This window comes from Grus americana, chromosome 1 (genome assembly GCF_028858705.1).
Source record: "Grus americana isolate bGruAme1 chromosome 1, bGruAme1.mat, whole genome shotgun sequence".
Lineage (NCBI taxonomy): Eukaryota > Metazoa > Chordata > Aves > Gruiformes > Gruidae > Grus > Grus americana.
Window position 1 is genome coordinate 53,462,303 of NC_072852.1, and position 27,195 is coordinate 53,489,497.

Below are 27,195 nucleotides of genomic sequence, written 5' to 3' on the forward strand. Positions count from 1 at the left end.
TGTACATTGCCTGGAATCCAGCTGAAGCTCCAGACAGGTATGGGGTTTCCAGAGAACCTGTATCATATATTCCAGGCCTACTCAGATGTCTCGGGCATCTCTAGTGATTCCAATACGTGGGCCACTGAGCTGAGTCCTAAACATCTACTGACTGGTACACATGTAGATGTCTGTATTTGAACTTTAACTCTGCCCCACTCTATGTTTGGCTACCAACTTGGACTAATGGAAGAGTTGGTCTGCCTCAGGAGCCACAGTTGCAAAGGGTTACTGAGGTGAAGGAGAGGAAGACTCAGAAGACAGCAGAGTGACAAGAGACACTGCTCAGAGAAGAAGCCAGGGCCACGCTGGCACTCACAGGAGCTCCACAGTTTTAGTGTCAAGTTCTGTAGATCTGCCATGAAACTAAAAGCAAGTCCTGGGGTTTGCAAGTGAAGTCCAGATGAGGGGATCAAAACTCGTGGTTCCAGGCATATATCCTAAGATTTTACTGAATGTATAGAAAATCTTAAACCACAGCTTATTCCAGCATCAGTGGGACTTGTATTCCTTCTACTCTGCTAAAAATGTGGCTTGCTGCATATCACTGACTGCCAGTTTTAAGGTTGCCTGAAACAGTTCTTCATTTCTGGGTAAACTACACACAGACAACGCTCTTATGCTTCAGATGACACATGACTGCCCTGATGAGTCTCTGCATTAGCCATTATGGGCCTGGAGATTTCAGAGCCTGGATGTTGCAAAGGTTGATGCGCTCTTCTAAGCACATTAGGAGTTGGTTTCTGAAAGTCACTGAAGTCAGTACGGACTAGAACCCTTGTCAAACATTGGCCTCTTTTCCATCATCTGCAGCATGGCTAATTTAAGAAAGGTTTTGGCAAACAGACTCAATCTCCAGCTTTCATCTAATGTCCAAATCATTGATCTCTGCACCAGGTATTTTTGGATAAAAGCTGTGGTGGTCTCTACAAGTGCAGGACTTGGAGCCAGTGCACACATAGAATTTCTTTCAGGTGCATTTCACTCTACAGAAATAAAATTGCTTCTGTCCTTTATACTTGATACAGAGTTTAAAATCCTCCAGAGAGATGAAAGGCAAGAAAAATTACTGGGTGTTCCAGGACAGCAAATCCCAGGAATGACACCCGAGAAAGGACAGTCTCCAGATAAACTTCAGCTGACTAAAAAAATCTCCAGACCTAGTAAAAAATGAAAGAAAAGAAGCAAAGAAGGAAAGAGAGAGAGGAATGGAAAAAGAAAAGTCAAAACTTAACTCAAAACTAAATCCAAAACAGGCAGCTAGGGGGAATTGAGAAGGTAGTCCATGCCTAGCACTGTGAAACCAGGTAAATATTTTGTGCAGTTAAGTTCACAGGATGAATACAAATACAGAAAATTATTAGAAGGAAAAGAAATGCATATGCAATTAAGATACTAGGTGGAATCTCAAGACATCTATATTCAGTTCCTAGACATGTCACAAGTTCTGTGTGACCTACAACATTTAAGATTCTTTTCAGATGCATAAGCATCAGGACTCTAGAGCCATCTGAGATGCTTGGTGGTATCCCACTTGGACTCCAGCTGCTAACAATGAAGGGTTTGGATGTCTCTGGTCCTCAATAATATGTGTCAACCCTGTCTGGATCTCCTGGATTTCCTACAGTATCTCAATTGGTACTAGATAGCTATGTTTAAGCAACTGAATTGATGTGTTAAATATTATGTTAGTAGCTATTTTAAGAACTAGTGCCTCTTATCTCAAATATATAAGCAGTTTTAAATTCCAATCTACAGTCACTCTATGCCTATTTCCCAACAGTGAAAAAGAGAGAATTAAAAAAAATACGTACTTAGGGAATACTTAGATCCTCAGGCAATGCAAGCCATTTAAGTACTTGAAGGGGTAGAGGTGCATGTCTGTTAAGTTCACGGCAGCAATGAAAGTCTAGTGTCTAATGCCAATCCAGGTTATTAACTGTTACTAGTGAATAATATTTTGGAATGTCAAAAAAAATGTAATAATATGCTTCATATTTTTCTGTTAACTCATTTTGGTTGCCTGGTCCCCATTTCTCTCATACAGTGTTTTATAAATCTTTTTAAGAGATATTATCTTCATCCAATTGCAATATTAAACAAGTGATGAAATTTCAGAATATCTTAAATGATTAGAACAACCTATAAATAGATAGTCATATGCAGTCCTTAATCAGAACTAGTCCCCACTGGGCAGTGATTTGATTGAACTGCTTTTATCTCTGTGAATCCAGAATGGAGTCTTTGATGAAGCTCCAGAGTTGTAGAAAGCGGCATGCAAGGATCGAGTGACCTCGCACATTTGTATATTTTCATCTGTTTTTCTGCACTTTTAACTTTTTTCCTCAGCATACTGAGTTGTGTAGGCCTGCAAGTCTTCATAAAGATTATAGCTTGTCCCAGGGACATCCGTGGAACCTATGCATCAAAAGGTGCTCATGGATTCAGTAGGTTTCTTTATTGTTTATATCTAGTTTATATACTGCAATTTACAACTGATCTAGTTGTTTTCTTGCACTTCAGAATTAGTTTAACTGCAAAATAGCTTTTACGTTATGAAACTGCAGTATCATCTGCATCTTCAAATATAGAGTATCTCTGCACAAAGTCACTACAAATTTTTACATCTGAAGGACACTGCAGCCTATTACACAACAAATTATCAAAGTTAATAATGACTACATATATATACACACACACATATTCAAGTATGATTCTACTCCTACAAGCACACATGAACCAAGTCTTAGGACTGAATCTGCCTTGGGCCTACTAAATACTATGCAAGTGTCATTCCTGCATGTAGGTAGGAATGACACTTGCTATGTGTGCAAATACTCTGTAAGTAGAAAGTAGTTCATGAAAACACAACTAATGTTTTATTACTATGTTTCAATCTATTTTTTATTTCAACATATATATTGATGAACTATGGAAAAAATATTCATACTATAAAGTTAATAGGAAACAGGCTGTTTCTTACTAAAAAGTCCACACACTTCAGGTAACATAAACAAATCTTCCTAATTCTAAGCATAGTCTAGTGAATAACTTTCCTAATGCCCAAGGGGGACTAAACACAAGGAGTTAATTTCTATGATCTAATGAACTGTGAAATCTTTTTATCTGAAACCCACCTTTTTATTAGAATGCTAATTTAATTAATAGAATTTTGCTGTTGAGGGTAGTATAAATAAGATATATTTGTTCTCAGTTGTATGTCATTCCATGGACATTAATTATATCATTGTAATATTCCTGTTCTCAGCATCTAGTAAGACCTGTACTACTAAATGATACTTAATAGGAGTGTGATGGTTGTTGCTTAGGCAACAGAATGAATAAATGCAGGTCAGAATGTGCTTCCAGAAAAATAAATGCAGGAATATGGTATAGAATAAAGAACAAATATGTCTAACTAATTTTTACTGCATTGAAATATTAGAGTTGTTCAATGTAAAGTAGCTAACCTGTCTGAAACACTTAATTTAATAAGCTTGTAAAATATAGCTCAATATGTAAACCACTTTAATAAAGGAAAAGCAGGTCTCTCATATTAAGGAAGGCTACAACACATTTAAGTTTGGAGTAATCTGAATTTTTCTCTTAGCATAGCAGGTCTGTCTTCTCTCATTTTCCTATATGCTTTCCCAGTTTAATTTTTTTTTTCTTTAATTTTGGCTAGAATGGAAAATACTTTAAAAAAACCTCACTTAAATTTTCAGGAGAGGCTTTCCTTACATAATACTGATATCTTCAAAAGAATAACATATAAATGGTGCTTTCTGATCGTTTTTATTTCCAGTAAAATATGGGAACTACTTAATTTCTGGTACAAACAAAAAATGGAAATATGTAACAGCTTGATGAACAGTGTGAAATCAATAAATTAGGAATTATTAAATTACTGAAATTATACATTTTTTATTACTGGGCAATTTTCCAGCTTTTTGCTTATCATTGGATTTATGAGTCTAATCTTCCATTCACATATGCATGCCACCCCAACTAATAATAAGAGTAATTATGTATTTCACCTGCAATATCTGTTTAAAAACAAACCACTTCAGAAAAGGCTTAAATTAAAATGACCAGAAAACATTAGCTAAAACATAAGTATGCAGGCATAACTTAATCTGCCTGATACCTGAAAAGTTTGATTTGCGTATTGAATAATAGAATCTCGTATATAATTTGTATGTTTACCTAAGTATACTAAGAGACGTAGGAACTGAAAGTCTTATAAATTCCCCCAGAACGTGGTTCAGGCCCCTCCAGAGCCAGGGGACAACTGGAAAGCCCTCCAGGGCAGTTTCTTTGGCTTCTCCGGTGCTCATCATTTACCTGTTGTAGGTGTACCCCTCTGCATTTGTTATGCCACCTACAGCCTCTTGTGGACAACTTCCCTCTGTAATCTCTTTAAGACTAAACGATCATCTACTTATGTAACTAACGCTACAACATATATAAGAATATGTGGTTACAGTTCGGGAAACTGTAGCTTGAAATGCATTTTGGATTTTTTTTTTTTTACATTGCTAGGCTGACAGCACACCCTTGCAGCTTTGTTTTCAAGAATATTTAAAGGTAAAGATTCTAATGATTTTTACTGATAAAAACAAAAGATCACATGGCAGCCATGTAAAACCAGTAAGAAACCTTTACACCATTATAATGCGGAAATAGCAGGGATCTGTGCCTTTATTTTCTGATCAGCAACCCACAGGCATATAATGATGTTGGCAAAAGAAATTAAATAGGAAAAACACAACTGATGTGATGATTTTATAGTCACAATATTCAGGCTGTTTCACTTCTGTTTCTTATATGCCAGGTGTAAGTTATGAAAAGTTAGAACTGTTCCAAGATATACATGGTCACTAAAAATATCTTTAAAAAGGGGTGATTAGTAATATTTTAAGCTCTGATACTTTGTAAGAAATGTGGTCAGGATTTTTGCAAGACGTTCAAGTAATGGGAATACTGAAGCAGGTAGAAAAGTGATTATATAACAATCTTAGAAGTAAGCTTCTCTCTTTACTGTCAATATTAATTTCAATTGAAAGTTTGGGCATGACAGATCTATGTTACTTTACACCACATGGCTACAGTGTAAATTCTGAAGTACATAAAATTTTATTTCATTCATATGTTCCTGATAAACGCCTAGACTTAAAACATGAAAATGGAACTATTAAAAGGAATGCATTACTTTTCCACACAGGGCATAAGTTTCAACAAGTGAATCCCACAGCCTGATTATCTAAGATGCAAAAACATTTAACTGAGGCATCCAGAATCACTCGCAGAGGGAATACAGTTCATTAAATGATTTTCTAGTATTAAAATACCTCTCAATGCAAGAATGGCATTGCATGTTATTTATTTTATGTTATTTATTATTATTACAATGATAATGTTTAAATAAAAGTAATAACATAATGTATTGCAGATAGAGGTGCTTACAGCTTTAACATACTGTGAAAATCCTGCAATGGATTAAAAGCACTGTGCATTTTTCTTTTTTAATCTGAAGGTTCATGAGGGGGAGAGAGAACCTTAATATTCAGATTTTCTTTTACCATATTTCTGGCTAGAATATTCTGTAACGTGTACAATTTGGAAGTTTATACAAGGACAGTTTATATATTAATTTAGCTAGACATAGAAAAGTGAAACACTAAACAGATCTTCCTAGTGCAATGCAGAATAGCTCTAAGGTTTTTATGAGCACATAAGAGACAGACAAAAAAGGCAGCTACGGTGTATATACACAGCTATGCACAGAAGATTTCTTACCATAAATTGCACATTGTCAAATCCATTAGCCAGCAAGTGGTTTTCATACTGAGGTAGCCCAATATTTTCCAACCATTGTCCCACTGTCTGGACAGGGCATCGGGGTCCTGTAGGAGGGTGAAGAGGGAGGCGTTTAAGCAACGAATAACCATCCACTGGATAATAGCGGTAGTCCTGGGCTGAGAGGTGGCATTGCCACATCGTGTTCCTGGGAAAGTTGGTATCAAAGGAGCCCGCCAGCTTGACAGATTAATGTTTTCAGCAAGCAGAAAAGTCAGAAGTAAAACATAGTTTACAGGGCAGTATATAGCGTAAGATCTGATCCTAGCTCTACATTTCTTAGTTATTAATCTTTACTACAGACCAGTACGTCATACAGTAGGAAAAAAAAAAAAAAGCATATCAAGCTGTCAGCTAAGCTGTTCTCCGTTATATGTGATTGTTGGAATACTCCACAATGAGCAATGCACTGCCAGCAGCAAGAATTCTTTTTATCAAGTACTCCTACACTCATCAGTATGCAGCTCCATGCTTCTTGCTCCCCCTCGCTCTCTCCCCTTCATTACCCAGCCGAGGCTACACCTCGCATTTTCAATAATAGCCATCAGATAAGGCAGATTTTTTTTTTGTCTGCAAGCTGTAAGCCTGCTGCTGCTGCTTCCTCCTACACACCCATCCAAGCGTCAATCTTGAATGATGAGAGCAGTCAAAACAAATGCAGAAAATAGCAAGATTCAAAAGCAACCTAGAGCACTTAAATCTGAATAGAATCTTCATACCAGTTACGCTTTACATATCTGTTTGTTGTACATTTTTACGTTTCACAAGACATTAAGAAATGCAATACATAAACCATAGCCTGTGGCATGGTTTACTATGCCTTCCCTTTTCCCCTTTTAATATGAGATAGGTAGTGGTCTGCATCTCTGCTTATGTAATAGCAAAACCCTTTAATGAATCGATAATGAATACATTTCACAGTTTCTCTCCTGTAGTACAGCAAAAGACATAAGCGGCACAACAATTTTAGTCAAAGTAATTAGATTATCTGCATGATTTCTTCAACCGTAAAATATTATAAGACACAAGAAAACCTTCATGCCAACATATAATAATTCAACTTGAAAAGGTCACCATTTCAAATGAATAATTAAAAGAATATTTTTACTAAATAAAATTTTAAGTTTATATCCTGTTCTTACAAAAATGAGAATGATAGCAGGCAGACATATAAGATTTGTATGACTTCTAGAGAGGATTTTTTTTTATCAACTATATCTGGAAAAATTTAATAAAAGATGATGAATTTCAAATGAAAGCAAAGTTTATTTTCTGCACAAGAAACCAAGTACCTCACAATGTATTTTCCATCAATGTTCCATTTTTGAGACAATTTCTCTCAAGATGGAAATATTTTATACCTTTGTTCTGAGAGGAATGTTTACTGAACTTTTGCTTTTCATAACAGGATCAAAGGACTTAGCAAAAAAGGCAGAAAATGGGTATATTCAGGGTACAATTATAAGAAGAATCCTGTCCAGTAGAACTTCATTTATTGAATACTCTAATTACTTTGTTTTTCTTGTCCATTGTGAATCTCAAGCAATGACCATCTCTAAGGAGGAATTTAATTCCAGACATAAGGAAATTATTGATATCTGTTAAGGGCATAATTTGGGATTGATGATACCATGGCAGAAAATTGTTTCATGGAAATCCAAACCTACAGTCTGATCGACACTTTATAATATAAAGTCTCTGCAAGTGATATGCAGAGGGTCCCTGAGCAGACGCAGAACAGACTCTAGACTTAGCTGGATGTTTAAATTAACAATATTATCAGAGTTTCAACTCCAGCCTGACTAGTCCTTGGACTAAAACTGGATGACCTTTCACTCTGATATTCTGCTTGCATTTGTGGAACATCTCATCCTAACTGAAGTCCATAATGATTTTGTGGAATCACTGTAGTTGAGCCATAGAAGATCTTCCATGAGGTTGAGGAAAGTTGCCTAAGACAGGTCTGTTATGAGATCTTACATTACTGCAGGTCTTCTTACTGATTTGATACATTACTACATGAAGTATGAAAGGTTCATTACATCTCTCAAAAAAGTACTGAAGGCTTATCAGGCGCTGGTAAATCTGTAATTTCTGAAGAAACTTTTAGGAGTTTTCTCAAGTGTTTAATAACAATAGCATGTGAATATATGCAATTTAGAGCGTATATTTTTGGAAAGAGTACAGTGTGTACAAATAGCTAAATGTACTTCAAACAGATTAATGGATAATTCATTTTTTCTCAGAGAAAGTAGATACACCAAATTGATAGGAATCTAGGTCTCATGGAGATACAAATGCATTTGTTCACACCTGTCTGTAAATCTTCCCTATTCTGCAGATTATTTTTTTTCTACTGTGAATGAATATCTTTGTACATTAGACAGAGCATGATCTCTTCAGGGTTGTGCCCAGTCAGTAGCAAGGCTGTAAGGAGGAGGATAGGCTATGTTGAGTTGAACTATAGTGGACTTCCCTTGGGTTAGCAAAATTGAAAGGCTAGACAAGCTCTTCAGAGAACAAATTGAGAACAGAATTATCTTAAACAAGATGAGAATTAAATCCTTGCTGAACTTTTCTTAGTTGATTGAGAAATCATTAATTCCTTTGAAAAGGATTCCTGACTTGTCTTCCCCTTTCTCCCATAAGCAGAAAAATTGATATTGGAAGGAGATCTAGTGAAGCATAATCCCACTCTTTGAAAGGATCATGCATGACTGACTCTTGTATTTCCCATACATGCATAAACACAAATGCCTCTGCATCTTGTGTCCCCCACCAACAAAAATGTTCTGCCCACAATAAGGTACAGCCAATAATCAATGCACCAGTTTCATGGTCGAACTGCTTCTTCCTTGCCTTACTATAAACAGCATGGAAGTTATGCTGCCAGTGATGAGAAGTGCTTGGCTCAATGCCTAGCAACAGTGTAGGCAAAATTCAGTTTTTGAGTGGCTCCCTAGACACATTTCCTCATATAGCCGTTGGTAGTGTGTCTAACTATCTCCATGGCCCCAGCACTGGATGATTATAGCACTGCTGGTCCCACTGTGCACTCTCCTCCAACTCTGTCCCCTGCCAGCATAACTACATGTCTGAACCCATCTACACAATGCAAGGTTGCTCAGCAAGGGGAAAGAAAATAAGAAGAAACAGTGAGCTTGCCACCTTATCCTCATCCCTGACTATTGTCTCATTGCTAGAATACCCTGCTGCATGCAAGACTTTTTTTCCCTCCTTCTTCTGCCAAAGGTAGTAGTAAGGCAAAGGCAAAGGAAGGCACAGAGCAGAGCCAGGAATGCAGGGATTAGGGTCAAGTCTTTCGTTATGGGAACTTGCAGCTCTTTAGATCTCCTTGTTCTTTGCTAGTCCAGGAGACTTATCTTAGGGGCGCTGCTAGGACAGTTTTTCCGAACCAGTGCGAGTGGAACCTGGAGCAGGTGCTATTGCTTTGAGACCAGAAGGCTATCCATTTTGCTAGTCTATGATGCAGAGCCAGCCTCACCAGGTGCTGCTGCAGGCAGTGCCTACTTTGCCTATGCCTAAAGCTGGTCCTGATATTGGAAAATGTCATACAGACTGTATGAGATGCTCTCACCTGCAACACATTTACATACTACTGTGCTTTCCTATCATTTCAAAAAACATAAATCCCATGATAATCCCTGTGTGATAACACAATAAAAAAAGATGTACCTATTCCTGCATGGGAAAACTGACGCATAAGTCTCTTACAGGGATAGCAATACTTGGTTCTTTCTTCTCCAAGGCAATAGAAGCAGCACACTGAAGTGATGTCTGCAAGAAAGATGCCATCTGGTATGCTATACGATAATTTCTACAAGACGTCTCGTTCCCAATGAGACTCAGAATATCTTTATTGTGGGGTTTGGAATTGACTGAATCTGTGATATCAGAGAGCACATGATTTCAAACATGTTGTAAGGCAGATTTGCTCTAAATGTGAAGGAATTTAAGGTCTCCTCTATTTTATTGTCTCTACTGTTCACAATGTGGATTTTTCTTTCTTGATTTTTCTTTATTTATTTTTCCAATGAGGAAAAGAAAGAAATGCAGTGATTATTTGTAGAGGAGGTGCTCCCTCAGTCGTCATGAATAGATTATTATAAACCATTTTCTTAGGTAGGTCAATACCTGTCGAACATTGCTAAACACTTCTGGTGTTAAGGAATCAAAAACTGGAGAATATTAGTAGCTACTGACCAAGAAACTTCTGCGTGGAGACTATACCACAATATGAAAGGATGAACCTTTTATGTAAGTTGGCAGCCAGTTTAGCAGAGCTGGAGAAGAAATTGATGCTAGAGTAAGTACTGTAAACTGTTTGGGTTTTTTTTAATTAAAGCTTTCAGCCTTGTCCAACACTAAATGCGATATAATTTTCCTCTTTGTATTTATGATTTCAGCCAGATAAAAAAGTTATCTCTCGACATTGCGACAGAACTTATGCTACAGCAGAGTTAGCGGGACTGGATGTTCTAGTGAATAAACTAATCTAACGACATATATTCCTGGAGAGGAGCTAAGAATAGCTAGGAACAGGATGTTGTATGATAAAAACTATGCCTAACATCCAGCAGACCAATACAATTAAAGAAAGTTTATTGTGGGAGAAGTATAGTAGGTTCCAAGAAGTGTATGCAAGGTTCTGCTTTATCTTATGCATTTCAGTTATATTATTAGGCTACTCAAAATGCTTAGATTTTAAATGATCTTTTTCATAAAACTCTGAAAAACCTGGATGCCTTACATAAAATTTGTAACTTCTGTCAGCAGCCTAGCTCTTTGGATGATGCCACTTTGGATGATCATGTTTGGTGATGCTGAATATTTTCCTGAAAGTACTTTTACAGACTTTTTTCATGGCATATACAGAAACAAAACAAAATCAATAGAAACAGCTTGAATTTAAATAACACTGTCTAGTATCTATAATCTAAAGGTAACACTCCATTGCTGATGTGTGGCTCAGAATGCACAAAAATAATTCTCAGACCACAGCTAATGCAAGCTAATGTAACAACCCTCATTGACTAGGAAAATCATCCTCACAGTTCTTTTCTGATTTTTATACCATTTATTATATTTATTATAACTCTACATCACCACTATGTAAGTACAATAACTGTATCTATAATAGCTATAACTACAAAGTCAGCAAAGACAATTCATTTTACTTGACAGATGATTTGTCAACAGTGAATTGTACTTTGTGAACCCCATTGGCCTTTCTATGAGTTTGTGTTTCTGACTGTTGATGTATTATTTACCCAGGAACAGCTCAGTCAAAGTACTCCACTCCATCACGAAACATACATTTATTACAGACACTTCAAAGTTAGGATATTTTTCATGTTCAGTTGATTGCTTTGGCAACTTCGATTTAGTCTCCTTCAGAACCCATCCTGTTCACTGAACGAGGGCAAAATTAAAAGATCTAGAGCACAGACACTGGACTAGGACTCAGGGAACCTTGTTCTATTCAAGACCGTCATTACTATGATGGTAACATATATCACCATACAGCAAGATTGCTTGAAATACAGTTAGTCTTTCTAGATTTTGATTTTGTATTTTGAATGAATAAATTTTGGGGGAAAATTTCTTTCTAAAGACAACAGGGAAATAAAACTATATTATAAAGCACTGTAATAGCCATGACTTCAGTTAGATTTATATCCTTGGCCTACACAACAGAAACACAAGATGCAACCTACTGAATTACAAGAATTAGTTGAGAACAGATGGATGTTTCACTGTGAGACCACAGGATCAGCCGCATTGGATCACACCACAGCTTCATCTAGCTTCAGCCATCCACCAGGTTCATTCACAGTGGCTACTATTAGATGCCTATAGAAGAGCATAAGAGTAAGATGGACATGCAGTGACCCTTTCCTAGCATTTTCCTAGTTTCCAGCAATTTGCAGCTCCTGAAAGAGAAAAAGTGACTTTTTGCTTAATAGTCCTTCATGGATTTGTCTGCCATAATTTAATCTAAATTTGGACAAAAAATAGATAGTTTGGTGGTTGATGAAATATGGCGGGAGAAAGGGGGTTGCAGGGAGAGCTGGATTCATTTTCCCCCCTCCCTCTGTAACTCTGTTCCATGCAAAACGGAGGAAATGGAGGGAATGTGACTTTTGGATGCCACTGTTAGAGTAGTAAGTTCCTGTGACCTTGTATTGCACTTAGGAAAGGTACAGTGAAGATGCAATTAGAATTCAGCTGCTTTTTTTCCCCTCTTCATGAGCACTGAAGGAGCTCCTACTGCTGGAGGCAGTGGTGAGCAGATATGAATCCAAATCTCAGTGGATCCCTACTATACTATGGGATTATTCTATCTATCTAGTACAAGTTCCTTTGGTAGGACAAAAAGCTTTCAGTTGCCTGTCATTTTTTCAGGAATCATATTCATATTTGGGGGTAAATATGTACGTCCTTATTCTGGCTTCAATGAAAGTTACAAACATTTTCTGAAAAAAGGAGTTAGTTTTTTAGAGCAATTTCTGTGCTTGCCTCAGGAACTTTTACAGGGTAATAGTAACACTACACTCACCACCTATGAGTAATCATTTTCACTTTTTTCATCTAGCAAGAAAAAAAAAACCTTGAAAATTTACGTGACACCATGACCAATCAAAATATTTTATTTAATTCAGTAAAGATTTTAGACTACTGTTAAAAACTAGTATACTAAGTGCATATATATATATAAATGTATACTACATAGCCCTGCTAAAAATACTATGCAAGCTCAACCCATTATGCTATAATTCCTGGCACCATAAAAACAAATTTATGTAATTTCAAATTTGAGCAAATTTTTGTACAGCTCTGTGATAAGCACCACTGGACCAGCAAACAAGCAGGACCAGGTAACAGAGAAATATTTTGAAGAAACTGTTCAAAAAAGGTTTGACAGTACACTCACTGCAGAGATATCTCAAGAAGTTAAATACAGCCGCTAAATAAATGGCAATTGTAATTTCATAGATTTGGTAACTGCTGCAAGGTCCTGTGGAGAGCTGTGGAAACGAAACGCCTGTACTGACACTGCAGTAAACTATCATATCTTTGAAATTATGAATCTTGAAAGTATACATGATGGAAGGTTAAGGATTTCTCCTGGGGTTATTTTGCAAATCAGATTCAACTTGAGACAGTGTGGCACTTTGTCTTCTGTTTTCTTTTGCCTAGTTGGGCTCTGAGGCAACCTTGCCCACGAAGCACCAGATTTTAGTGTGATCTCCTCCTTTGTACAGCTGATTGGGTGAATTCCCTTCTCTCCTTCCTGTTCTTTCTAGCTTCATTTTATAATTCCTTTTCTACACTCCCTATTTGTCTCACTTCTACTTATGCTTCTTGTAAGTTATGATCATTTGCTCTTTTGTCATCCTTCACCTGCAGCTACAGCAATCTGCTGTTTTGTTTCACATCTGCCTTTTTCCTTTTATTTATTTTTTCTCCCACTTCCTCTTTCAAGCCTTTTAAAACAGGTAAAAATTGTTCATTTTAAAATTAAATTATTTATCTGAGATTAAATTACCCCCTGAGATTTGCCTAGAGCTGAGACTAGGTTTGATTTAGGTTTTTCAGGTAATCCTAACTTAAGTTCAACATTTTTATAATTAGATACAGGACAGTATCTGCTACATGTATTAGCTCTGTAACGTTAACCAGCAGCTAATTGTAAAGATGACACAAAATCTGTACTCTGAGGGCACCAATGGGCCTTGCTGTCCATGCCCAGCATCTCCCCAGGCCTCCTCCACCCTGCCCACGGCCCAGGACCCCATTTCAGCTCAGCCTGGGGCTGCGCCAGTCTCCAGCCCTGCCTTTGGTCCTAACTATGGGATGGATGCTGGACCCACACTGTAGGTAGTTCATCTCCTGAGGGACCCCTCAGACACACATAGTCCTATCTTCAGCCCTGCCTTGGGCATAGACTACGAACCCATGTTACAGCCTTGTCTCCATTCCTATGTCTGACTCAATCTCCTTTTGCTCCTGGCTGCGCTCCTTCAATGGACCCTGGACCCGAGTCATCTCTTGGAGCCTGTCTGGGGTGGTCAATGGAGCATATTACCGGTACCTGGCTCTGCACCCCATGGGTGAGGGCACAGCTCACTGCCATTAGGGAACAACCATCCCTCTCTGCTCCCTGACAAAAAGTCAGGTTCTCAACAGGAACTTGCTTTATTACATAAAAACTCTATAACCACCCTTACTAACACAGACTCTGCAACACCAAAAGAAAACTGCGGCATCTTTCAATGAATAATAAAGATGTTACTTGAGTGGGTGGCATGCTGGCATAGCTCTGGCAACTCACTGGACTGTTTGCATATGGATGAGGTTATATAAACCCTGTTCATCCTGTCTGCGAGTTCCCTCATGCCGACTGCTCGACTCTCACTCTCCCACCTCTGGAGCAGGAACTCTGAACTGGCCTCCTCTACCCACAGAGGGAGCCTAGGATGCTGTCTCAGGAATCTGCGTTGATGCCTACAGACAGTGCAAACACCTCTCGTGGCACTGTGCTTAGTCCTGCATGGCTTTTTATTTTAGAAATTGGAATGATAGAAATGTATCTTTCCAGACAAGTTTAATAAACTGTACTCCAGGCATCATTCCTTCCATTGCTCCTTTGTTAAGGCTAATGGATCTCAGCAAGAGCTCAAGTGGTCCTACAGGTACAGGTTAGCTGAAAATGTACTCGTCGGACTAGTTTTGCTAATGTTTTGTAACATATTAATAATTATTTCCTATACTACAAACAAGATCAAAACTAGGGCTTGTTTAATAAGCAAAACCAACACCTACAGTTATTCTCTTAAATTCTGGACTAGAGCTGTTTAGCTACGTTCCTTGCTACTTGTTGTTTGAAAACTTTCATGAACATGGATTTTTGTTTGCATAAATTTGAGAAGAATGGCTGGTCTCTATATGAATGCCATATTCAAATGCAAATAGAGGGATTTGTGTACCGACAAGATAATCTATTCTTTGGAATTATACTCTATAAAACATTTCAAATAGCCTACCAGAAAGCAGAAGTAGCACTAAGTAATTGAGATGGTTCATCACATCCCATAAATAGAAAAAATATTTATCTAAACTCATGCATGAATAATAAATATACTTTAGAAATAGATACCAGAACAATCCACAACTTTACACTAAATGCTATTATTAGCATTTAATGCAAATTCATATTAGCAATCAATAATTTAACCTCAGCCATCTCAGTTTTGTAATAATGCAAAAATCTAAAATAAAGAGCTAAAGGCAGTGGATAAAAGTAGAAAAACAGTTTTGGGAAGTTCCTGGTATCATGGGTTATGAAGTTAGGGTGGTAAGTAATAAATAGCAAATAATTTTTCAAGGATTTGAAGGCATTAAAATACAATATCTTCCTCAATATAGGGCAATGAAACAAGAAAATACTAATTCTAATGTTACAATCATGAACTCAGGTTAACAGTCTAGGTTAGAAAACAAATGAATAACTAACTTTAGTTAGTTCAATATTCTAAATTACTTCATTTTCTGTAGGTGGAACTAAAACTAGAAACAATTCTGTGTGCTGTAAATTCTATAATAAGCTAAAGATTTTTAACTAGCATGTGATGTTCTTGTGATTACTAGAAATGTGAGCTTCCAAAGTTTCATATCTATTTAAATCTAAAGACTATTAGATTAAGGAAACGTGAGTGAATCAACGGCGCTGTCAAGAAACTGTTGTTAATTCAGTTTTAGTAGACTGAGATGTCTATATAATTTATGAAAGATAAACTTCATCATAGTCTCACTTGCCACAACTTCTCTAACCCTAACATATTTGTAAGCTTAATACTCACATGCAAAAGAGCACCAAAAGATATTGAACAAAGTTTTAGAGATTTGCCCTTAATAATCACTTTATGGTTTTCATACAGTCTATTTTAGAAGTCAGGAATATTCTGTTCTTTAAAGTATTTCCTGGCCACAGGTTGTGAAAGCCTAATTTTTCAACAGATACTTTTAACTGCACTGAGGTGCTAATTCCTATTCTACATACATTTTTAACCTGGTATTGAACTTGTTTCTGCTTTAAGGAATAAATGCTGTTCAATTTAGTGACATCAATTGAATTAAATATTAATATACATGAATGTAAATGATTACATAGTTGCAAGGTTCAGATTAAACTGCAAGGAAAAAGCTGAACCTAAGCAAGTGAATTCTAAAACTCTAAAGTAATCTGATAATTCTTTTCATGTCATTTATCACGGCTTGAAAAAATATCTCTTAACCTCTGGAATTACAGTAGGATGATTACAAGAGCACTATCGAATGAGGGCACCATTAGCTTTTAGACATACCAACAAACACTCTGGCATGAACTTTATGAAATACAGCTGAACTGTGCTTGTGGAGATGACATAGATTATTAGTACTCCCTCTGGACTGTTGGGGTTCAGTGGAGAAACAGGCAAGACCTCAGTCCTACTGGAAATAACTTTGAAAAATATTTTAATCAATTTTTTTCAAGTTCTGAAGTCTGCAATCCAGCTTTTTTGATCTTTTTATTCTCTAGCTAGATGGGCATAGCTCAGTAATATTCAACCCCATGGTGCAAAAAGTAGGTACAGCTCAGTGACTTCAGGGAAACGTCTGACAGAGGAGAGAATTGACCACGAAGAGCAGATTGCAGCATTATCATCCTCAGAAAGGTTTTCAAAAACACTTAGGAGTTAGGGACCCAGTTACTACCAATAAAATCCAGGAGGTAATGTGAGTAATATTATTTTTAAGCCACTTTCACAACCAATTTATTTGAGTTCCAACTGGTTTTGTTTGTATCAGTGCAATTTTGTAAGGCTAGGCCATAGGCAGGTATATCCAAACTTTTAAAGTGAGAATAACTTTTATTCACTTAATTTGATTTTCTGTACAGTAATGTACACAGTTCTTAGCCTTGTCCCCAAACATATTTAAACATCATACTACTTCACTCTCCATTTTACTATTAGTTGTCAATACTTCTGAGCTTCACACCCTTGGAAGTCAATGAAAATCTGATTTTCTTAGTTTTGCACTTTGTGTATTCATACCATTCCGCACTCTGTCTCAAAACAAATATTATGGGTGTATATGAATATGGTACAGGTCTACCTCATGCCATACATATTAAAATGCATGTCTTCTTTATAACTCAGTATCTCTCACTCCTTCTAAAGGAAAATTATTTAATGTGAGAATATTTTAAAAATACTGAATCAAGGCTCTAAGAACAGTGGTAAATACACTATTCGAATTTTCATTGTTCGTGTCTGAGGTCATATAAACTTCTATTCTAACCATATTTAACAGTAGAATGTAAAGATCAGATATTAGGTTAATAAGAACATGAAAGAAGAGATGGTAGGGATTCTGTATACTTTATTCCTCTTTCTGAGATTAAGTTTTTCTACAAAAGAAAAAGAAAGTATCTTTAGGTCTGACAAACATTTTACTACATGCTCTCCAAGGAAGAATACATCTTGTGTATTAATTCTGTGAGAAACAAAAAAGTAGTTTGGTTACTCAGAAATAACGGTACAACTGACCAGACTGCCAAGGTTTAAACTTTTTCCAAAGGAGAAAATATCAGTACCAGAATGGGCTCTGAATCTCCTAAAAACTAAAAACTAAAACGTTACATCTGATGTGGAGAAATACCTCTGAAAAGTCTCAGTATATTAAGTCAGTCAAAATTACATGTTAATCCTCCAATTAAAAGAGAGTTTGTAGAAGATTCCTTTTCTCAAGCAGTCCTATTGCAGAGTATCTAAATTTAGCAAGAAAAGATCTGATGGTCACAAGTAGACTACAAACAAAATTGACAAGAATCAGGCTATACATTTACTCACTGATGAATGTCAATATTTATGATATTATAGTTCCATTTTCTTAAGTTTCTCTGTTTGCTGTCAATCTACTCTATTCCTTCTAGAAGATATATGCCAGAAAGCATTTATTCAAGTCTGTGAATATAATGACTGAATTGCTCTGCAAACAGTTTTGGAAAAAGAAGCCTAACATTGAACACGAAAAGCATGGACAGAGGTAAAAGGTATATGTTGATAGGCATTTATAGAGAGAGTGGAAAAGTAAAAGGAAAATGGATCAGTTAGAGACTCCATGGGTAAATATGGTCTGATGACTTACATTTTTACTGTATTTTCAGTTTAGCCTGTGTCTTCATTTGTATCAGGCTGTTTCAAAAACAGCTCTGATTAATTGGTGTATGAACAGCATATAGCTGAATATTACATTTATGACCCTACGGGGTAAAATTGCCAATATAATAGGAATACATGAATAACAGAAAATAAAATAAATGCTTGCAGCCTTTTGCATGAAACTCCCATTGCGTTTATCCGAAAACATAGCTAAAAGCTCTACAATTATCCTGCTGTTTGCCCAGTCTTCTGTAAGGTTTGTTTTGGGATTCAATGGATCATTAAAACAGATGCATCTTTATCTCTTGTTTAGGCATTTACAATGTAGAAGTCAACAAAACATTAATCCAATTATTTGTGTTTTCTTCTGTAGAATTTATACGATCTTTGGGTAAGTTCAGTACCATGCAATGCGTTATGACTATCATGTTCTCAGTAAATAAATGCCCAAAATGTTTCTTTGACATATTTTACAGCTGTATGGCTTTTGTTCTCCATTATTTTATATTCTAGTTGATAACATACACTTAAATTACCATTCAAATAATTTGAAATGCAGAGATTTGTAAAAGAAATATGAAGATTGGCATGAATAATGCATGAATAGAAATGCATGTGTGAAAGCACCAGAAGAAACAGTGTTATGAAGGGTTAAAGGTATGGTCTGTATTGATAACCAAGGACACAGCTGACAGTGGTAAAACACTAAGGAATGTGTTTCTGTCAAGAAAAGGAGTGTACTCTGATAAAACAAGAGTACAATTTATTAGCAGAAGACCCTACACTATCTAGGAGGACAGCAACAATATTACAGCACATTGTATGTGATATTCATCTTCCTGTTATTCCAAAAGGAAGACAGACTCTAGCTCTAAAATATCCAAGATAAGGAAGCAAAACCAATGATCACCACTGAAGTAAACAAAATTTTGGATCAAAAGGACCATGCCATAGCAACTGCTGACTCTTAAAGATCTATCCAAAAACCAGTTTGCTATTGCAAAAGGAACCCAACAGATGCCATGAGAATGCAACAGTCAGCCTTCCATGTCACACACAAGTGACCACGGACAGGCAACTTGGACACACATGCATACACACCTTGGTGCTTTAGGTACTGAGTGTGAGAGTGAGTGACATTAGTAAGAGAACCTGAGTGACTGTAAACAGTTTTGCCTGAAACAAGAATCACCTTCTCTTTCCATAACATTTCATATTGGCTTTAGCTGCATGAATTCCCCCCAGCAGTTCTGCCACTGCAACTTAAAATTCCATGTTCACTTTGCAGTTGTTAAGAAGATAAAAGGAAGTACCAAATCAAACCCAAATGTGTGGCTCTGTTCCTTGCAGTGTAGTCCTATAATTGATGGTAAAGAGTTCACAGACTTGCAGTTTAAAAATTTCAAACTGCATAAGCATTTCCTATTGAGGAGGCATCAAACAGCACTGGGAGCAGGGACCAGCTGCTGGAGCTGTCTCCTCTCATTGAGCCCCTCTTCTATCAGCTACAGAGTCAGGTTTCCTCTGTGTTTTCTTTTTTTTTTCCCCCTCTTTATGATGCTACAAATATTTCAGTCTTTTTGCACAGCATATCAGCTTCAGTGGTTAGGTAGGGGTTGGGAGGGAAGTGATGTTATCCTTATTTTACAGTCTGGTTGTTGCGGTTGGCTATTGCAAAATTAGAGTTGTGGGTTCAAAACTGTAAGCTTAAGAGGTCTTCCACTTTGTAAGAGGGTGCATGGCTCATTTTATTAAAATCTGTGAATTAAATTCACTTTATCAAAGGGCTTAGTTTAACCACACAGAGATTTAAAAAGGGGAAGTAACTGCTGCAAAACAGACACTAATTTATAATTAAAGTATATACTTTTAAGTATATGACTTACCACTGTGAAAACTGCCTTATGCCAACATGCCTACACATATCTAATTAAAATTCTGCCTTAATTAAGTACGTGTATTTTATCTGTTTTCTGCCCTTGGAGGAAGGAGGATATTAACAGCTTTGGAGGAAGACCACTTTGCCAAAACTGCAACCATATGGCAGCAAACAGAAAAGGGCAGCCTAACAAGGCTTCGTTTGTTAAAAGAAAGTTTGACTTCTGAGTGAAATTTTAGCTTCTATAGGCAGAACCATACTAGGGAAGATGAAGGCTTCATGTCTGAGTAGTGGCTGTGGAACAGATGGAAGAAAGAGAGGAAACAGCATGTAGCTTCTGGCAGTCAAAGGTCTGCACAATTTCTATTACATGTTACAGCTGTACAGGGCATAACATGAACTCTTACTCTCATTCAGCTTCTCTGGCTGTGGCCCTACCTGATTCCATCTTTTCCTAATCTGCTGAAGTCATGTCTGCTTTACTTTCCCAATCTTTGTGCTAAAACTCATGTCTCTCACAAATATGAAGAGCAAAATTTCTAGCAATTTTCCCCACAGTGCAAAGGAGTCATTGATAACAACAGTCTTGGTCATGTCAGCAGAGAAGGCAAGATAAACAAAGTAACTTTTGTATGATGACTGCCTACAACTTTCATCCCAATATGAAAGATCAGAAAAAGTACAGTACAAAATGTATTCTAATACAGTGCTCCATGACCTACTGTTAATCTTTTGCATTAAACATGTACTACATGACATAGAAACAATAGTGTCTTGCTTGTGGAAAAAACTGATGTAAACTGAAGTTGTAGGGTTTATTCTGAATACGGCAAAACCCACTGCAGCTCTGCTAATTTCAAATGAGATATGGCTCATGTGGAGTCCGCCAGGGCATAGCTGTCAGCATTTCAGAGTCCTCCTGGTTTCAAATTAGCTGTAGAGGAGCCAATTCATGGGTGTGTCTGAAGCTGTAGACATGATAATACATCTGCTAAAGTAAATATTTCAGAAGATTTGCTAGTTCCCTTCAAAGTGATTTTTTTAATAGCGTATAATTCTGTTGCATACACCTCTTCCTGTAACAAGCAGCATTAATCTTTGAAACACATTCACTCAGGTAGCCTCAGTGTGCAAGGTTTGGAGCCTTGATATTGATATTTAGACATAGATACTGAGTGCAATACTAGTATTACTTCCAAGCATAGGGAAAGGCACTGTTCTCACAAAAGGGCAACAAATTAACTTCGTAAAATCCAAACTTGCTAAATGAAATAAGAAATTTGCTTATTTCAGCTGTATGAAAAAGGCTTGTTAGTATATTATGTTCCAAACCAAAACTGTAGATCAAGAAACTGAAGGATAATTCAGGAAACTCTACCCTGTATACCTCTAGGGGGGAAAATGAGAGCACTCAAGGATAGGTACATGCTCAGCTGACCAAAGAAATTCTGACTACAGTGCACTTGTATGCACACAGCAACTGGATAGTGCTTTTATGGAGAACATCCAAAAAAGAATTCATGATTAGCAGAATTATAAAATTGTAAATCACTCTCCATGTGCTAGAACATATTTGACAGAAGTGGCTCTCTCAAAAGCCCAGCTCAGTCCTAAACTGATTGTAGATTATTTTGATATGGAATGACCTTCAATTATTTTCCTTGTCATTGTTTTAATTGCTCTGACTTGAAATGATTCTTACTTTAATCATGATGTTGATATGATACCCATTATCCATGTTAAAAAAAAAAAAGTCTCTGAAGTAGATTATTTCTTGATTATTTCCTTCCAAGTGACTTGCAAGTGTAAGTAAACTCTGAATCACACACCTCTGAACAGCTACTGGGCTCCAACCAACAGAAATACTGCTGTGTGTGCCTTGACAGACTTTTTTATTGTAGAAAAAATTGTTTATAATTAGGCAAAGAAAATATGAAATTGAAGTGTTTCTTCTTTTTACAAGAGAAGTACAGATGGCTGATATTTAAACATATTATCTTTTCTAAATCCTTTGCAAAATGTATGTTACTAATCAGTGTAAGTATCTACCATGCCAAAAAAAAAAGACAGCTGCTCCATTTATTAAACTCTACCTTGTAGACAGGTTCCATCTAAATCAGGTTATCATAGTAGTCACAGAATCATTATAAAATAGACTCAACATGACTTAAAACAAGTGGCCTAATGCATACAACTGTCTCAAGCCAAGGTCAGTTATACCCCAGCCATTATTTTTTTAATTCTGGCAAATATCCACAAGTCTTTAAGATGCTGCTGAATGTTACAGAGGTTATAATCTCCCTAATAATCTATTTGGATGCTTCACTATATTGCCTTTACAATTTTGTCCTGGGGAGAAGAGGAGGAAATTAATTTCAGCTAGTTTTAGATAGCTACATCTGAGGAGGTCCTCTAGCTCCCTTTACAGATACTTCTAGTGCCATTTGCCATGCTTCAGACATTTAGATATGATGAATGATACCAAAGAAGTGCCTGCTTATCTATCTCAGCATTAGTGACTCAGACGTACTCAATGCAGTCTGCACTGCAGAAGTCTGAATTTAGGTATTAAGAATAAGATTAATCTGTCTGACCTACCGTTATTTTCATCAAGCCCATGCTTCCTTTATTTGCGTACAAGAAAAACAAATGAGACAATGTCAAAACCTTAACAAGTCCACATACTGGGCATCTACTGCTCTTTCCTTACCTACAAAATCTGATATTCGCTCCTAGCAGGGAATTAGATTGCTTTAATAGGCTTGCTCTTGGAAAATCCATGTTGTCTCTTACTTATTTCTTTGCTGCTTTCTAGCTACTTTAAGTACTCTATCTGTTCAGCAACTTTTCTATGAATTACAAATAATTCCCCAGATTCTCCTTCCTTTCCCCTTTTAAAGATAAGTTCTACATCATTCTCTTTTAGTCTGTTGGTACCTCATCCACCCTCCAAGAATTCTCACAGAAACCCACTAACAGGTCTAAATTTTTCAGACAGTTATGTAACATAAAATGAAGTTAATTAAATCAATTTCAAGATACCTAACCTATATAACCTGTTCTTTCCTTATCTACAATTGAGGTTCTATCCCTAGGATTAGCTGTGCATGTAATACGCTCACTGATGACCTTTTCAGCAAACCTGCAATAAGAAGTCATTGTACGTTTTTGCCTTTTCTGCACCTACTATGAGCAGCTTTTCCTTTCCTGCAGTACCTCTCTTAGGTGCCAAAGATTTCTTTGTTCTTCTTCTTCTCCCTATTAATGTACTAATATAATTATGTTATATTAAATCTTTATTTCTCTTGCTAGTTGCATCTCACTGAGTGCTTTGGCACTTCTGACTTGTCTCTACATGCGTGCGTTATTCTACCATGCTTAGTAAATAGAGAAATTTTTCTCATTATATCTAAGGTGAAAGAAAAGATGACAATTTAGCCAAGCTGGTCTTTTACACTTTCTTTTCTTAACTTTGGTGAAGTTTGTACTATGGCCATTAGTAGTGTTTTGTTGAAGAACCCACAAATTTCTCTTTAACTTGCACCCTAGAGATTTTTTTCTTTTAAATAAATTCTCTGACTCTATTGACATCTACCTTCTTGAGACTTTTTTTTCCTGGGTAGTCTGTCAATCTAATTTTTTTCCCAACAAGTACTGTGGTAACTAAAATCTCTCATTACTATCAAGTCCAATGGGTTTGGATACGTGCAAATGAACAATCTTGTTCTTTTCTGCTTTTCAGGATACCAACAGATATTTAACAGCTCTAACTAATCTTACTTTTGAGATCTCAAAGCAACCATCATATTTTTGAAATACAAGCCAACATTTCCTCTCTTCTTCCTTTCTTACTGAAGAAGTTATATCCTCTACATGACTGGACTACTAGTGTAATATATATGATCAATTCTCTGCAATGCCAATTTTGTCATAATCTTCAATTAATTCTTGTCTATTCCTCATTAATTCTTCTGTTAATTCTTCCTTGTTCCTCCTTCTTCTACCATTAGTATACAAACAGCTAAGATATCTAGCAAACTGACCCATGCCTCTTTGTCTAGTCACTTTAATCCTGTTTTAAATAATCCTATCTTTCTCACAGGTTAGACTGATGTCCAATTTGCATTATTTAAGATGAAGATTTTTGTCCTTGCCACATGGCTCTTAATTTAAAATTCTTTTCTCTCAGAAAAGAAGCCATGTAGTTATTTAGGGTGTGCTTGACTTGGATGTGAGAGGAGAGACAATAATATCTCTTGAATCTTCAACCTCTTTATCCATTGCCGCAGAGCCTTATAAGCACTTTTGATTTGCTTAGGATCTTTCTTGGCAGTATCATTAATATTCCTTATCATATGCTAGTGATCAGTAGAATGCTTTTCAGCTTGGCAAATTTGGCTCTTGTGAAGAAACATGCCAGCCATACTGTACGTGCCAGGTGGTGCAGATGTCTCCACATCATCTTCAGTAGAAGGTCACTAGCCAGCACCATATTCTATTTCCTCTTGGAAAGAAAGGTTTTGTATTCCTTGGGGTAGTGGGGGTTTTTTGTCTGTTATCATTGAGATTACATCTTACTTGCTCCTGCTTTTGATTTCAGTGGTAAGCAATTCAGATGTTGAATGCTATACACCCTCAGAGGACATCAGCAGCCATCTTCCTCTCTGTAGTTTCAAGTTTACTCCTCCAGTACCAGTACTGCTACCAAACCGAAAGCTCTGCTTTCATTTTTTGTTTCCAAATGCATGCTGTGGATGAAGATCTCATGACCACACTCAGCCAGTTTTGATTCTCTCCTTTCACTGCTCCTCTAATGGCTTCTTAAGAGATTCCCCTGCAGATCTAAAAGAAGTCTTTCCAGACTTTAACAGTAGGAAAATACAGGCCAAAGTTCCTGTAAATCCATTCAAAGATTTCATCACAAGATGTCATCACTGTCTAATTTTAAATATAGCTATTGAATTATCAGTATATAACATATTTCCTCTCAAATATTTTTCACTGAGAATGAGATACTATGTAGTATTAAAAGCTCTTCATGCTTGGTAGATTAAGAATATTTGTGCTTGTATTTAATGTATTTTTGTTTTTACTAACAGTTCATAAAAACACTGAGGTATAATATGAAGTACAGGACTAAGCAAATACTAAAATGAAGGATTCCATATCAAGCCACATTTGCTCTTCAGTATTATCAGAAATTTTACTGTTTGCGAAGTTATTAGACAAGAAAACTGAAGTCTCCCGAACATAGTGCTCAATAATCTAGACACTTTCAGTTCAATGCTAAGAGAAATCTCTTTGACCTGTACACTCTGAGCATTAAATACATTATTTTTAATCTCTACTGGAAAATCTTTTTTACACATATAGAATCATAGAATAGTGTGGGTTGGAAGGGTCCTTTAAAGGACATCTTGTCCAACCCCCTGCAATGATCAGGGACATCTTCAACTACATAAGGTTGCTTAGAGCCCCATCCAACCTGGCCTTGAATGTTTCCAGGGACGGGAGACCTACCACCTCTCTGGACAACCTGTTCCAGTGTTTCACCACTCTCATTGTAAAAAATTTCTTCCTTATACGTAGTCTAAATTTATTTACTTTCAGTTTAAAATCATTACCCCTTGTCCTATCGCAACAAGCCCTGCTAAAAAGTTTGTCCTCATCTTTCTTATAGGCCCCCTTTAAGTACTGGAAGGCTGCAACAAGGTCTCCGCGGAGCCTTCTCTTCTCCAGGCTGAACAACCCCAACTCTCTCAGCTTGTCTTCATGGGAGAAGTGCTCCAGCCCTCTGATCATTTTTGTGGCCCTGCTCTGGACTCACTCCAACAGGTCCATGTCTTTCCTGTGCTGAGGGCTCTGGAGCTGGATGCAAATATGGTATTACCTGATACCATACTACTTATTTTTTATTCCTAAGCATAGTCCAGATCTTTACATTTGGCTGTGTTAAGCATAACACAGAGCCAGGAATGAGGTGAACGAGAAGTTCTAAGATGGAATTTAGGTCCTCAGTACTACAACACTTGGGCAGATAAAACCCTAAGTAAAACACATCGGGATCCAGACAATGACAGCATCTGTAAGTAATTAGACAAGGGCTATGTGAGGCACCTCTGACGAACAATGGGGCACCTCGGACACTTCTTGCCACTAAACTACAGGAGCTTAAATAGAAGCAGCACACACAAAAAAGATTTGCTGCAGAAAACTTGAAAGTAACACCTTCGCTGGGGCCAAAGACCTATCAAAAAATCTCTTAGGTTGTATTATCAATAAGAAAAACCTGTGTATTGCCTTGTGGTAGTTAATAATTGGTAATTAACACAAGCTAAAATCTTAAGTAAAATCTGTTGCTAAATATATAAATATCACGGTAATAACGCTCCACTTGATTGGTTACTCCAGTTTGCTAACGGTGAGAAATAGACTCCTTATTTTCTGCTAGATAACCCTATTACTTTGTAAATAAAAAAGTAAGAATATACTTAAAGTATAACATGTTTGATATAATGCATTTAATGATTTGATATTATAATAGTTCCCTTTGCTGCCTAAACTGTGTTTGACTGAACCTGGAAAAGGCATAAAGGAATGAAAAGTGGAAAACATATAAGTGAAGTTGCATATAGCCAGTTCTATAACAGAAAGGTCATTATTGCAGTCTGCATGTACAGCAAAATTGATTAAATTTCAAGAAAAGTATTTGTATTTTGATTAATATTACATAGCTTGATTTCTTCATTAAGAGTAAAATCAGATTATCATTCTAAACTAGCTAAATACCATTAAGGAGTTGAGAGAAAAGAAGAAATGTTGGTTTGCAGGAAGCTGCACACCAAACAGATAGAAGTTGGGACTTGGAGTCCCCTCTGGGAAAAGACAAAGCGAAGAGAAGAGTAGATCACCTGCCAACTGAAAGAGCTGAAGAACCAAACGCCACATTTGAATGCCAAGAAAAATTATACATGCAGTAGAAGCCACCAAATGGTTGATGACAAGAGTTGTGACATATTTTCTGATCTTAAAAGAAAAAAGTAGAAAAAGCAGTGGTCAGTCATAGGAAGGGACAGAGTAGTATTTACACATCACCAAGTTATGCAAATTTGCATACGCATACTGTTGCTTTTGTCTCCTTTTCATAGCTCTTGCTTGCTGTGCAAATTCTTAATGGACACCTGATTT

At 36.8% G+C, this 27,195-nt stretch overlaps 1 protein-coding gene across 11 annotated transcripts in view; it reads right to left on the reverse strand.

The window, feature by feature from the left end:
• ANKS1B (ankyrin repeat and sterile alpha motif domain containing 1B) overlaps window positions 1–27,195 on the reverse strand; it is a 447,444-nt gene that overhangs the window by 195,799 nt on the left and 224,450 nt on the right. For 10 of the 11 annotated variants that reach the window (XM_054812812.1, XM_054812811.1, XM_054812807.1 and 7 more), the window contains one exon: window positions 5,839–5,945. In XM_054812812.1, the coding sequence (XP_054668787.1) occupies window positions 5,839–5,945 (107 nt within the window). Of the gene's footprint in view, window positions 1–5,838; window positions 6,305–27,195 lie in introns of those variants that run through there. The other variant, XM_054812813.1, reaches the window with a different exon arrangement.